Here is a 13,963-nt window from a genome sequence, read left to right as displayed (position 1 = left end):
TGCTGTAAATAAGAATCGTTCACATCGTTACTTTTATCCTATTCTAAGCAGAACTGCTCTTCTCGTAAGCTCCATGACGGCCTGCCGGGACTCCTGAGGCCCGACGAGCAGAGTGGGCCTGCACCCAGATGTAACAGCCACCCAAGATACAAGCGACGAGGAAGGCCTTCATAAGCATGCTCAAACCCTGGGCAGATGCAGTGATTACTGGAACAGAAGCAGCAACCTTGGCGATTTCAGTGACAGCAGCCTTCACAGGGCTGTCATCCTCATCGTCACCATCGACTAAAAACAAATTAAGTCAGCTCATCGTCAATCTCGACCAGCAGGATCGCACGTCTAATTGAGCAAGCCACTCCACAAAGTCAGACTGCCGGATGGATGGCTTCCAATACAAGGACACGCTCAGTGCACCGCTTTCGTCTGGACTCTGTGGAGAAGCAAGATGGGGAAGACGTACGCACACTGGCCTGCTCTACAACTCGGCGCGTTCACCTTCTGGAGCCACTTCGATCTCGCCCGACTTGGCAATTTTCATGGTCTCTTTTGGCTTATCCCCAGAACCCTTGGGGCAGTTCTCGATCTTCTCGACGATATCATAACCCTCGAGTACCTCGCCGAATACGACGTGCTTGCCGTCCAACCAGGAGGTGATGACGGTGGTGATGAAGAATTGAGAGCCATTCTGCGTGGAGTCAGCGATTGAAATGCTCACAATCGAACGGTGTACCCACGGTATCCTTGCCCGAGTTGGCCATGGACAATAGTCCCTTCTTGGTGTGCTTCAACTTGAAGTTCTCGTCTTGGAACTTGTTGCCGTAGATGCTCTTTCCGCCCGTGCCATCGCCCTTGGTGAAGTCACCTCCCTGGATCATGAAGTTCTTGATAACACGGTGGAAAGCCGAGCCCTCGTATCCAAAGCCCTTTTCGCCAGTGGCCAGAGCACGGAAGTTCTCGGCGGTCTAAGTTGGTCCACCAGGTCAGTAATTTGATCAAGTGTGGGGATAGGATTCCAATGTGTACCTTTGGCACAGTCTTGCCGTACAATCCAATGACGATGCGCCCGAGGGGCTCCTCTCCATGCTCGATATCGAAGTAGACCTTGTGGGTGATCTTTGGGCCTTTTTGAGCTTCAACGGTCTGAGCAAAGTAAACAAAGGCGAAGGTGAGAACCACCAAAAAGGTGGCGAGGTACCGCTGTAGGTTGGCCATCTTGCTTGACTGTGGGTGGGATGTGAAGAAAGGAAGGAAGAAGCAGTCCAATGCGACAGACGAGAGAGGACACCARTGCAGCTTTCGGGGTTCCTTGCGGGGGATCTCGGCACGGGCCAGGTTCGCGATCCACGCCTCTGGACTTCACTTTCACATTTGTACTCCGGCCCCAGACATTGTACATCACCCATCTCGTTCTTGAAGAGCCCGCCACAATGGTAGATATTCCAGAGCCATGCCATGAATTTACTTTCTGACTCGATCTAGGTTTTCATCTTCGGCGTCAACTTCAACGAGTCGCATCTCGTCTCGCGCTCCCTACAGAAATTCTACGGCATCGGTCCTCAAGTCTGCACGAAACTCATGGCGCGTTTCTCTATCCACAAAACGGCCAAGATCGGATCTTTACGAGATAAACAAATCAACGATCTCGCGGCGGAGCTTAGTACGATGACATTGGAGAATGACTTGCGGAGGCAGTTGGTGGACAACATCAAGAGATTGAGGGACATGGGAAGTTATCGCGGCAGGAGACATGCTATGAGTTTGCCGGTGAGAGGGCAGCGGACGAGAAGTCAGGTAAGCTTGAAAGGTGACGGATGTGTGGATTGATGGCTAACACTGTCACAGATTATGACGGCTCGAAAGCTCAATCGCGTGGACCGGAGGAATTGAGCAGGTTGTATGGATTTGTGAAATGTTGCATAGCGATGGCGTACTTGTCGATAAAACGATTCTGTGGGGATACAATGTACCAACACGGTGTACAAAACAGGACGAAACTTGGTGTATGAGAGAGAAAGTAGGAGATGTCCAAAACACACCCGCAATGAAATATCTCCATGCGACACGTGTGCATGTGTTCGAACAGCRAACAGCAAAACGTCGAGATATGACGCGCTTCTAGAGAAGGACTGGTTTTCGGCCGAACCACGCCAGCGCCACCCCATCTCCTCCTCCTCCTACTCTACCAAAACAGCAAAAACAGGAGTAGGCGCGGCAAGGAGATGGAGAGACGCGGGACGCTCTGATCGCCTGGGGAGTGGAAGCAGATCTGCAATTGTCACCTGGTGGTGTCGAGTGGTGACGCATCCACCCACCTTGATTACGCTGATGCTGCCAATGAGATCAAGGGACTGGTCTTTCATGCTCCGACCATGTGCGACTGATCCTTTAAAACGCTCCTCGATCTTGGCAGCAGAGAAGCCACATGACGGGCAGCAGACATGTAGACGATGAGAGGACAACGCGAGGCGGAGTATAGAAATGCACTCGACAGCAAACCATAGTCGTATTGACACCAATGGACAATCTACCCTATGCTGATATCCACAATCTTGATGTCTTCCACAGGCTTCTCCTTCCACACCTTGGTGTTCTCGATCTGATGCACCACGTCCATTCCCTTCACACACCGGCCAAATATGGTATGCTTGTCATCCAGCCACGGTGTGCGCTCAGTCGTGATGAAGAACTGACTGGCATTCGTACCAGGTCCAGCATTCGCCATGCTGACGGTATATGGCTTGTCATGCCTCAGGTCTGGACTGAATTCATCCTCGAATTCCTTTCCCCAGATCGACTCGCCTCCTGTTCCGTCGCCAAGCGGATCTCCAGTCTGGATCATGAATTTTCGGATAATACGGTGGAAGATTAGATTGTTGTAATATCCGTTCCTGGCGTGTACAGTAAAGTTTTCCACAGCTTTGGGTGCTTGTGCGGGGAAGAGGCGGATTTGAATATCGCCCATGGTGGTGTGGATRGTAGCGGAGAGTCCCATTCGTGCCTCCTTCGCTTCCTCCGCTGCAGTCTTGGTATTGCCGAGCATTCGCGGCTTTTCATTATGAATATCACGATCCGACTTGGAGACGTTGTCTTCATTGGTGAACATGTAAAATCGCACCTTGCCACTGCCCGTGGTCACAAGCATTGCATCTCGTGCTTCCGCTTCGGCCAGCAGAGGGTTTTCTGAAGCTGCCATCTGCACTGTGACCACGTTCTTCTTGTCGGGCGCTCCTTGGTATAATGTGAGATTGAGAGGTCGGAAGGATTCATCACGACCATAAAGCTTCACCATGCGATTCGAGAGGGTGTTGATGACCTTTGTGCCCAGTATGCTGCCGTACAAAATGAAGTGGCCGCTTTCGTCAAAGGTGATGTTGATGCGAGACCGGACAGCAGGGTTCTCCAACTCTCGCTCCACTGCTATACGACGTCCGAATTCGATGGCTTCCAGAGGTTCTTTACTTAGCGTCCCAGCTTGCTGCATGTCTGTTATCGTGGCAATGCTCTCGTCGTAGGTACGATAGAGCTTTGCTGTGGGGAAATCAAAGACGCGGACTTTCCGATCCGGGAAGGAGAAGGTCGCGAATTGATGGCCGGTGGGAGATATGTTGAGACAGCATGGAACTGACTTGGCCTTTTTAAACTCAAACAACGATGTGCTGCTTTTCATCTCAAAAACTGTATCAGGTTTCTCGTAAGATCCAGATGGTTGCCAGTATTCGATCATTCCACTTCCATCCGCCGAAACAACACAGTCATAGGCATTGCTGTATGCCATTAGATGGACCGGCTTCCGGTGTATCGACACCACATGCWGCGGCTTCTGATTCTCGCCACGCCCGTCGTAGATTGTGATACGGCCATCTCTCTCGTTTGATACGGCCAGTACGGGATACGATGACCCATGACCGTGCACATAGGCAATGCACTTCGGTGGGGAATCTGCCTCTGGCTCGAGCAATGCCAATAGATCGAATGTGGATACGTCGAAGATCTTGATTGTATTGTCCACACCTGCAGTCGCATAGCTTGTCCCATCCGCGCTGACCGTCACACTTTTAATCTCTCCTTCATGAGCCTTGAACTCCTTGACAAACTCAATGCCTCCATGTGTCTTTTTCCAGAACTTGACATATCCATCGATCGAACTGGTGATGAGGAAGTCGGTGTGTGGCGTGAATGTGCAGTAGGATAATTGCTCCTTGTGCATGAGCGATTTCGAATACTTCGCCGCGGATGGCAGAGCAGCGACATATTGTCGTTCATATGGCAGCCGTTTCCGCTTTTTCTTTGGAGCTTCCGCGGAGGGCAGAGCTGGGCCCATGTCGTCGCCCGAGTCGCTCTCACTATCATCGTGTGGTCGTTTCGTGCCCTGAGGCGGTTCCTCGCCCTCTGCTGCCATGATCGTTCAGTCTTGAAATGGGTGTTGGGAAGATGTCTGCCCTGGCTTTCTAAGGTATGCCTGCCATCTCGCTTTCATGCGCCGGGCACTAAATGCGCGCCTATTACCAATCAATTTGCTAGCTTCACGAAAACGGATCTTCCATCTTTACGCCACATACAAACTACAAACGGGACTCCAAGGTTGAGTCACTCGCTCTCACCTGCTGCGCCTCGGGTCTGCTGATTTTAATTGTTTCGCTGGCCGCATTTTGAAGCCGTCAGCATTTCCTATTTACTTTACTTCAGAACAGAGACAGCGACATCACCCAGTACCCAGTACCCGGAATCTTTAACTTACAGCCACAACGTCACCACTATCATCAAACGAAACTTTTCACAGTCCATCAATCATGGAGGTTGCTCCACCTACGCAAGGAAACCCGGAGGCTACCAGAGGTCGACGCAGACCGAACCGCGGCAGGAGAGGAGGCCGTGGAAATGCTGTTCCTGGTGGCGAGACTTCATCGTTGACCTTTCGCCCTGCCAGTCTTGCTCCGGAACCTTCATCTACATCAGAAACCMGCCATACGGATGGTCGACAACGAGGACGTGGTGGAAGGCGGGGAAGAGGGCCGAGGCAGGCTCCAGAGGGTCGTGCGACTGTCAATGGCCGTGCATTCGGCGGTAGATTGACGCAGGATGTTGCAAACGTTCCTGATCCGGCATCTCTGCAAGGGAATGCACCGACTTTCGTCCCTGGACAGCAACAGGTCCAAAACGCCACGAAAGTAGCTCCAAGGCAACAACGGCAACCTCGCCAGCCGCGGAAGGCTGTGCCGAAATCGCAAGCACCGGATATTGCCACCCGGACGCACGAAGACATTGATCATGGCCACTATGAATGCCCAATTTGCACAAGCGACGTTCAGCGAAATTCCAAAGTTTGGTCATGTCATACTTGTTGRACGGTCTTCCATCTCACGTGTGTCAAGAAATGGTCTTCCAATGAGGGATCTTCTGCAAGTCGTCAACATGCAGAGAATGGAGATGTTCAGCCTCGACAATGGCGCTGTCCTGGATGCAACCTTCCCAAAGATGACTACCCCACATCCTATACTTGTTGGTGTGAGAAGGAGACTGAGCCGCGTCCACTAGCTGGACTACCGCCCCATTCATGCGGTCAAACTTGTGGAAAGGAGAGGGCGAGGCAGTGTCCACACCACTGTGCCCTGACTTGTCACGCGGGTCCATGTCCGCCTTGTACGCACATGGGACCGACACAAACATGCTTCTGCGGTAAGCACGAATCTACTAAGCGGTGCGCGGAGACGGAATACGTGTCTGGATGGGGTTGTGGTGAGATTTGCGGAGCTTTAATGTCTTGCGGCACGCATCGCTGTGTTCGTGCTTGTCATGAAGGTGATTGCGGACCGTGCGAGGTGCGCCTACCTGGAAGATGCTATTGTGGGCAGATGGAAAAGGATGTCATGTGCAGTGATCAAGGGGAGATCAAGGAGAGTTTGCGTAATCATCATCCCAAAGGTGGGGAGATGATCCTGGAGAACTGGACTGGAGTTTTTGATTGTGGGAATGCGTGCGATCGAGCTTTGGATTGCGGTGTTCACCACTGCGAGAAGAAGTGCCACGCTCAGGATGCAGATGCCGGTCACTGCCCTCGATCACCAGATGTTGTTACCCACTGCCCTTGTGGGAAGACATCGCTCGACGATATGAAGATGTTCACGCGCATGACTTGCGAGGATCCCATACCGAGCTGCACAAAACCTTGTGGTAATCCGTTATCTTGCGGGCACCCTTGTCCGGAGATTTGCCATTCCGGAGATTGTCCTTCGTGTTTGAAGAACGTCACCATCAACTGCCGTTGTGGTAGGACAACATCGCCTACGATCTGCCATCAGGGTCATGAAGAACAGCCGCAGTGTCGGCGAATATGCCGGGCAAATCTCAACTGCGGAAGACATGCGTGTGAAGAACGCTGCTGCTCGGGTGAGCGCAAGGCAATCGAGCGTCAGACTTCCAAAAAGAAGAAGCAGCCACTGCATTCTGCTGCTCGCCCTATTGACGACGGCATCGAAGCAGAGCACATCTGCACACGTCAATGTGGAAGACCTCTCAAGTGCGGGAACCATGTTTGCGAGGAGCTCTGCCATAAAGGTCCTTGTGGATCCTGCAGGGAAGCAATTTTTGAGGATATCAGCTGCCACTGTGGTCGGACAGTTCTCCAGCCTCCTCTTCCTTGCGGCACGATTCCTCCACCTTGTAGATATGCTTGCGAGCGACCAAAAGCTTGCGGACATCCTCAAGTCGCCCACAATTGCCACCAAAACGACGATCCATGCCCGAAATGTCCATTCCTGTGCGAGAAGCGCTGCATGTGTGGGAAGAAGGCGTTGAAGAATCAGCCATGTTGGCTGAGAGATGTTGGATGTGGAGACGTTTGCGGGAAGAAACTCAAGTGTGGCTCCCATTTTTGTCGGAAACCCTGCCATCGAGCTGGAGAGTGCGAGGATTCCAACGGCGCCGATTGTACGCAACCTTGTGGGAAAGAGAAGAAGGTCTGTGGTCACCCAGATGAGGCTCCATGCCATGCTCCTTTCCCCTGCAAAGAAGAAAAGCCGTGCGGAAGCAAGATGTTCATCACTTGTGCTTGCCAAGCGCAGAAGCAGGAGATGAAGTGTGGAGCTTCCAAGTCGAGTGAGGGCAACAATGGCAAGACGCTTTCTTGTAATGAAGAATGTGCTCGGCTAGAGCGGAACAGGAAACTGGCGCTAGCTTTGAACATCGACCAAAGCTCGCATGTCGATGGAGGAGATCACATCCCTTACTCGACCGACACGCTCAATGTCTTCGCTAAGCAAAGCAAGTGGGCGCAAACACAAGAGCGAGAGTTTCGCGTTTTCGCAGATGACCCAGACGAGAAGCGACTGCGCTTCAAACCCATGCAAGCTTCCCAACGAGCTTTCATTCATCTTCTCGCGGCGGACTTTGGTTTTGACACTGAGAGCACGGATCCAGAGCCTCATCGCCATGTACTGGTTTGGAAGACACCGCGATTTGTATCTGCGCCCAATAAGACGCTCGAGCAGGCGCATCGCATACGGCAGCAAGCAATGCGCTCTGTCGGCGGAAGTGCCAATGCTTCTGACAACGAAGGATCGGCGCCTGCTGCAAAGGTCAAGGTCGTCAATCAAGTCCAACCGTTCAACGGGTTTGTCAWCAGCAAGCCTAGATTCGGTCTGACGATTGATGAGGTGCGGAACGAAGTCAATGCCGTTCTGCACTCTCACTCTCCTTTCACTTTCGACATTGAATTCCTGCCCAGCGAAGAGGTCGTTCTCAAAGCAATATCTCAGACTCTACCAGCAGCAGACCTTGAGCGGGCATTGCAACAACTTCGAAATCCGCTGGCGACAGCAATTGCAGGCAAGGCATTGGGCAGCTTGCAGCTGTGCAATACTGACAGCTCGCTCAACATTGTAAGATTGGAGAGTGACAACACAGGCGGAGATGGATGGTCGAGAGTTGCAGCTAAGAAGGCTGCGCCGCGGGCTGCGATGAGTAGTGGCGGGTTCGGCTTGGCAAGGAATGCCTTTGCTGCGCTTGATGGCAATGGAGGAGGTAGCAGCGCAGCTGGGAAGGTCACATTCGCGAAGAAGGCGCCAATCAAGAAGAAAGTGGAGAAGATTGTGCCTGTGGTGGACGATTGGGAGGCTGCTGAGACTGCTGAGGAAGCCAAGGAGGGTGAAGAGAGTGATGGAGGGGTGAAGACGGTCGTCGCTGAGGAACAGCCGAAGGACGACAACATTGATGCCACAGATACAGGCTCTGCTGAGCCYGTTGAAGCCAAGGATTTTGCTGCGGTCATTGGACCGGCGGACGCCGCTGAGGATGTTGAAGAGGCGAAGGAGGGTGGCCAAAGCGATGGCAGCGTGCAAGCGGGGAGCAATCCTCCAGCTTCAGAGGCCATCATTGACGCCTCGTCTTCTGCCCCGGGGGATGAAGCGGTCGCTTCCGTCATTGTTGGCGARGCACCTGCTATTCAACCCATCACTGTTACGGTTGATAAGACTTCTACGAGTCCAGAGAAGCTTGACTGGGCTGGCGAAGCTGAAGAAGCTGCGCATGAAGAGTCGTAGTGGACATGATAGAAGTCCCGATACTTAGCTGAGGCCGAAGCTCTAGCTTTGAAGGATGTTCAATATGGACAGAAGTCGCACGCCCTTGTCAATTCCTTTCTGATTGCTTCATGGCGCAACAGTCGTTTATGGAATGACTTCCCACGACACTCACTCGTTGTGATGAACATCTTACATAGAGTTCGGGTCGCAAGGATGAGTTTGCTGGCGAAGCCACTCGCTCACCGACGGAGATGACGAGATGCTAAACTCCCATTGTAGCTCTCTCCGCCTTTCCCCCTTTCCCGTATGCCTCCCGTCGCTCGAATTCTGCCTGATCCCAACTACCGCTCACAGGGGTCCTCCCTTGCCATTTGAACTCCGTCCGCGTCGAAAGCTTCTTCAAAACCGCTGGACCGGCCTCCCAGAGTTTCCTATACAGTTCCTCGCGCTTCCCACCAGGAGTGTCCTCCCAAAGCTCACCGCACATACACACCTGATCCTTTGGATGACAAACCGGCTCTCCTCTCCACTTGCAAGCATGCTCGCACTCCTGGTCATTCAGGCAGCCTCCTCCCACAGTCCACAACTTATCCTCGAAACACCACCATAACGCCATGGGATCGAAGTAACTCTCCACAGGGGGTTTCCATCCCTCTAGGTGTGTCCATCTATGCTCCGCTATGGTGCGCTCTTCGAATCGTGCGATCTTGACGGCGTTCGTACTGGCGGCGAATTGGGGCTGAGAGACCTCGTGGATCTTCATTGTTGATAAGTTGCGAAGGGTGTCCAGAAGTTCTGAATTCCACGAGTTTCCAGTGGGTATGAAAACCACCCCGTCTTCTGTGTTGGATTTGCTCGCGGTAGCCTTCAATAGCCCCAAGATCTTCTGCCGTACGCTCTCCGACCAGACTCCTGTCTTGTCGGTTGGTGGAGGCTTCAGCTCTGGCCAGGTATTCCAACGAACAGAATCAAGCTGGCAATCGTTGATGCCTTCGGCCCAGAGCGAGAGTCCTGTCTCCTGAAGATCTGCAACCACAGCAACGCTCCCTGGGTATGAACATGGCGTTATGCCGTGCTCATGGAACAGATCGGTTCCCTCATATTTCAAAAAGCATTTTCCGACTTCTGCTGTGCAGATTGCGTGTGTAGCTGCCGGATACACAAACTCGTATAGGTCGTACGATGGATTTTGGTCCCTGGGATCATTGAGCCATGGAATGGAGCACCGATGAAAGCCTGCTTGTACCACGGCCTGCGCGGGCGTCAAGTCAGCGGGAGTTTGATTGCATCTGGACTTCGAGTTGAAGTGCTTACCTCAGAGAAGCGAGTGACCATGACATTCAACCATGCTTTTGCCACCATTTGGGTTGCCATGTCCGGAAAAGCCTCTGGCTCATGTGTGCGGAACATCCAAAGAGCGAGTGGATGTCTGGCAGTAATTGGCTTCATTGTAGTGAAGATGAAATTTGGAGCAACGGCAAGAGCGTGCAAGGTAGCCCTGGGGTTGATATACGTCACCCCATACTTCTCCGATAGGATGGCAACGCTTGCATTCTTTGCTGCAGTGACAGCTTCACCCAGCGCATCCACGGACTCGCCGACCCAGCGCGATGGGAACCCCGAACTCCAACGCCACGGCGCACCTGCCGAACGCCATTCTTGTGCGGTGGGTGGCAGGATTCCAGTGCGCGCAACTTCTTCGCAGATGGAGTACAATCGAGACATTTCTGCGCGGTAGGCTGCACTTCCCGGGGTGAAGCCAACTGGTACGTTTGTGCCATTCGGGAGTCCTGCTGATGTCACGATACCGGTCATCGTGAACTCGAAGCCGAAGACCACTGGCCAGGGTTTCCAGATCGTTGCTGGATACTGTGTTGGTGTGTATGTGGTGACTGCTGCTGCAAGCTGGAGCAAGAACGTCATGATGGCGAGGACCCACATCTTGGCGGACATGAGATGGTTGAAGTTTGAGTGCTCCTTCCCTGGTGCGCGGATGATGCTTCTTGAAGGAGAAGTTGTTTGTTGCCCGAAACCTTGTGTTGCGACGTGGTCACAAGATGCGGAAGGGACGCTAACGTTGCTCTGAGCGGGGAGGCGGCGTCTCAATGCTGTCGAAGTGACTCTCAGGTTTTCGTCACCACTCGACTCATCTCGACATGAGAGCACCTCAGAGACACCTCTATTATACAGGCAGGTCTCTCCATGGGCTTTTTTGTCGTCCTTCCTGAGATGTCACCCACTACACGGTGATCAATGAGTTGGCTGGAAGTCATTCACTTCGCTTGATTCGTGCTAGTGCGCACTTAGAGCGCCAAGATCAAGACGAACAACATCAAACGACTACACAGACGATTTCTTGATGAATATCGCTCCTAAAGAGCAAGTTGTCCAGTGTGCTTTCATCAAATCCTTGCGACCGATAGAAAAAGCTGGTTTCGAAGAGAGGTTATACTCGAGCCCGGCGACGATTATATCCGATAAGAATGGCCAAATCTCAACTCCCAGCGAGAGTTAGGTAATCAGAGTGACTTGAATCTATGAGATCTGCAATTGAGGAGTGAATAGGTATCGACGGCGCGCGGGCCTGCATAATATTCACTCTTCTCGCGCTAGTCGGATGATATTCACTCTTCTCGCGCGAGTCGGATGCGCTATGACCACCACTCTCGAGTGTATAAAACCACTCGACCTCAACCTCCATTTCTCAAGACCTAACAACATCTTCCAGTAAGAATTGTTATCCAACCATGCTCTTCACAATGGCGCCTGTCTGGCTCCTCATCCTCGGCCTCGCCGCCCTTTGCAGTGCTCTACCTACCTTCTCTGAAGACCTCCCTCCCGTACTCGACAACTTCAGCATCTCATCCATTCCCACCAACGCCACGCCCGGATTCTCTGTTCCATGGCAGAAGACCAAGTTCCAATTCTTCGGCCAGACTGAGGCTTGCTACTGGAAGTTCTCGTCCCAAGTCAACGCGGCCCTCACTGACGCCATCGCCATTGCGTCTAGCATTGATGTTAACTTTGCGCAYGATCACCCCATCATCGAGGACTATTTCAAGCTCGAACCGTCGAGGAAGAGCCTGGGAGTTGACTCTAACAAGGTTCGCGAGCAGATCAAGGCAAACTTCGTTCGTCTCCAGGACACATTCAAAAACCAGGCGACTGATGACTGGTTTGCGCGGTAAGTCTAGATGCGGCACTGGCGCGCACATGCGCGCGCACATAACACAGATACTGATTCTTATTCACAGCGCGGTCCTCATCACCTGCGGCGACACGGATGACATCAAGATTCCAGGAACCGACGGATGTAACAGTCCAAACGTCAAGGCCCATGTCGTACTCCCTGCAAATTCCCACTACGACTTCCCTATCATCTCTCTCTGCAACGCTTTTTTCGGCATGGACAGTCTCGCAATAGTCAATGGCAGAATTGCTCAATTTCCCTACCTTGCCTTTGATGCGACCAACTACATCTCACAGGGTATATATGCCCCCCCAAAAACGAGGAGCACTCTTGAACCATCGAACTAACAACCTCAAAACAGGCACCGCTATGCTCCACGAAATGCTTCATCTCCCATGGCCAGGTGTCGTCGCAGGCATCTCGAACCCCACAGCAGTCGACAAGATAATCTACGGCCTCCAACGCGACAAAAAACTCGGTGTCGTGATGTACGGCCCAGCAAACGCCAAGCAGCTCGCGAAGGCCTCCACAGGCGGCGCGGACGTTGCCGTAAGAAACGTCGACAATTTCGTCTATGCCGCCGTTGCCAGCTATGGCGGCAAGAAGTACAATGTCAAAGTCGACCAACCCGCCGCGGCCTGGACATTCGTTCCCAAGCTGGAAATCACTGACGAGGATGCCGCTGGGAAGTTCGTTGGAGATGGTGCGGATGTCCAGGACGAGTTTACTCTCGAGCGGAGCGGCGTGAGGGATCTTCCGGAGTCGTACTATCGCGTTGAACCCGAACAATTGCTCTCACAGGCTCAGATCGATGAGATTTTTGGTTAGGGAAAGCTGGGACTACGTGTTTGGTCGGACTTTTTGCTGCGGCGTTGATTGGTTTTCAATTGGTCGGAGTTTTTGATTTTATGCGAGTATGCGGAGCAGCCTTTATGGTATGCTAGATTGGACTACACAAAATGGCGCACGTTAAATTGTCTGACCTTTCCACCACTCGTATCATATCACCGTACGCGGTGCACGCTTTAGAGAAAAGTAAAGCTGGTAGTCTATCTCCTCGGACTTGTTTGGCTTTTCAATGGGTATGAATTCAAAGTGAGGTCTCTCCAGCCAGCCGCTGGAATGGACAGAGACTATGCCACTCGATATCTTCTCTTGGGTATCATAGAGAACATTGCTCGCGGGACGAGAAGACATGCGTGTGGAAAAGAAAGAGAAGTGTGGCAATAAAAATCTCAGAGAGAACAACAACWACCATTCCAAGGCCCAACGAGAGCTGGAGGCAGTACTCCCGGCGCAATCTCATGTTTCATCTCCCACGGGCCGCACTCATCATTATTGCTCGATTAGAGCGTAGGGGCAAGCAAAAGGATGGAGTCGAGGGGAGTCTTTTTGGATCCACTGCTAATGATGTTGGGTGACGCTTCAGTCGAGTCGTCGAGGTCCATCTCGTTCCGAGCCTTCCGGGTCGGCAGTATTGGAACACGCACAACTTCTGACAGGATGCAAACTTTGCCTCCTCTCCGACGCTTCATCGGGAATGGTAGCTTGTATCATTTCATCGACCAAGTCTCTTTGACTTTACCTTGTGCATATCGAGCATTTACTGTGCCGGGTACACCAACCATTCTAGCGCAACCTCACGGCTTGTCCTCCTCGGCCGGCATGACCATTTCCTTGCCATTACTCTCGGTGACATCCAAGCCTACCAACAACCTACTCACCATATTATACCCGGCCACAACCATGACCAACTCCAACACCTCTCTCTCCCCAAACAACTCCTTGACCTTGCTAAATGTCTCCTCCGACACCTTGACCCCGACAGTACTCTCCCTCGTATACTCGCACACGATCCTCTCCTCGGCACTCAACGCCCCACTCTGAATCTCCTCCCTCAACACGGCCTGCAAAACCTCCCTCCGAACGCCGGCTTTGAGAGCGAGAGGCGCATGCGCGGTCCATTCATACGTGGCGAAATTGAGGACGGCGATGTAGCAGATTGCCAATTCGGCCAGGGATTGTGGCAGGAGTGTGGAGGTGCGCAGGGCGGAGAGCAGGGTGTTGTAGCCGTCTGCTATGGAGGGGTTGTGGAGGAGGGCGAGGTCGAGGGGGATCAGAGGGCGGGGAGCGCGGCGGGTTGCGATGCGTTGGTAGATGGCGTGTGTTTCGGGGGTGGAGTTGGGAGGGGGTGTGGAGGGAGCGTAGGGGATTCTCATGGTGGTTGTGGTGGTATTGGGGAGCTGGATTTGAT

At 52.7% G+C, this 13,963-nt stretch overlaps 7 protein-coding genes; 3 read left to right on the top strand and 4 right to left on the bottom strand.

Annotated features, from left to right (window-relative positions):
* Window positions 1-43: 43 nt before the first annotated feature.
* On the bottom strand, window positions 44-1,212 carry RCC_04097 (related to peptidyl-prolyl cis-trans isomerase B precursor; the record flags this gene model as incomplete). XM_023769374.1 has 4 exons in its annotated part: window positions 44-285; window positions 496-685; window positions 735-962; window positions 1,024-1,212. The coding sequence occupies 4 exons, from the start codon at window positions 1,210-1,212 to the stop codon at window positions 44-46; spliced, it is 849 nt and encodes a 282-aa protein (XP_023625142.1).
* Window positions 1,213-1,427: 215 nt separating this feature from the next.
* RCC_04096 (probable ribosomal protein S13) lies at window positions 1,428-1,887 on the top strand (the record flags this gene model as incomplete). XM_023769373.1 has 3 exons in its annotated part: window positions 1,428-1,430; window positions 1,480-1,791; window positions 1,843-1,887. The coding sequence occupies 3 exons, from the start codon at window positions 1,428-1,430 to the stop codon at window positions 1,885-1,887; spliced, it is 360 nt and encodes a 119-aa protein (XP_023625141.1).
* A 637-nt stretch (window positions 1,888-2,524) lies between these two features.
* Window positions 2,525-4,399, bottom strand: RCC_04095 (probable peptidyl-prolyl cis-trans isomerase; the record flags this gene model as incomplete). The annotated part of the gene is made up of 1 exon (XM_023769372.1): window positions 2,525-4,399. One exon carries the CDS (start codon window positions 4,397-4,399, stop codon window positions 2,525-2,527), a length of 1,875 nt encoding a protein of 624 aa, XP_023625140.1.
* Window positions 4,400-4,790: 391 nt separating this feature from the next.
* RCC_04094 (related to cysteine-rich protein NFX-1) lies at window positions 4,791-8,537 on the top strand (the record flags this gene model as incomplete). Its single annotated transcript, XM_023769371.1, has 1 exon — window positions 4,791-8,537. The coding sequence occupies one exon, from the start codon at window positions 4,791-4,793 to the stop codon at window positions 8,535-8,537; it is 3,747 nt and encodes a 1,248-aa protein (XP_023625139.1).
* Window positions 8,538-8,781: 244 nt separating this feature from the next.
* Window positions 8,782-10,460, bottom strand: RCC_04093 (uncharacterized protein; the record flags this gene model as incomplete). XM_023769370.1 has 2 exons in its annotated part: window positions 8,782-9,771; window positions 9,834-10,460. 2 exons carry the CDS (start codon window positions 10,458-10,460, stop codon window positions 8,782-8,784), a joined length of 1,617 nt encoding a protein of 538 aa, XP_023625138.1.
* An 818-nt stretch (window positions 10,461-11,278) lies between these two features.
* On the top strand, window positions 11,279-12,537 carry RCC_04092 (uncharacterized protein; the record flags this gene model as incomplete). XM_023769369.1 has 3 exons in its annotated part: window positions 11,279-11,703; window positions 11,774-12,006; window positions 12,071-12,537. 3 exons carry the CDS (start codon window positions 11,279-11,281, stop codon window positions 12,535-12,537), a joined length of 1,125 nt encoding a protein of 374 aa, XP_023625137.1.
* Window positions 12,538-13,349: 812 nt separating this feature from the next.
* RCC_04091 (related to 4-carboxymuconolactone decarboxylase family protein) lies at window positions 13,350-13,928 on the bottom strand (the record flags this gene model as incomplete). The annotated part of the gene is made up of 1 exon (XM_023769368.1): window positions 13,350-13,928. The coding sequence occupies one exon, from the start codon at window positions 13,926-13,928 to the stop codon at window positions 13,350-13,352; it is 579 nt and encodes a 192-aa protein (XP_023625136.1).
* Window positions 13,929-13,963: the final 35 nt, after the last annotated feature.

This window comes from Ramularia collo-cygni (genome assembly GCF_900074925.1).
Source record: "Ramularia collo-cygni strain URUG2 genome assembly, contig: RCC_scaffold05, whole genome shotgun sequence".
In the NCBI taxonomy this organism is placed as follows: Eukaryota; Fungi; Ascomycota; class Dothideomycetes; order Mycosphaerellales; family Mycosphaerellaceae; genus Ramularia; species Ramularia collo-cygni.
This window is presented reverse-complemented; position numbering and strand designations above follow the sequence as displayed.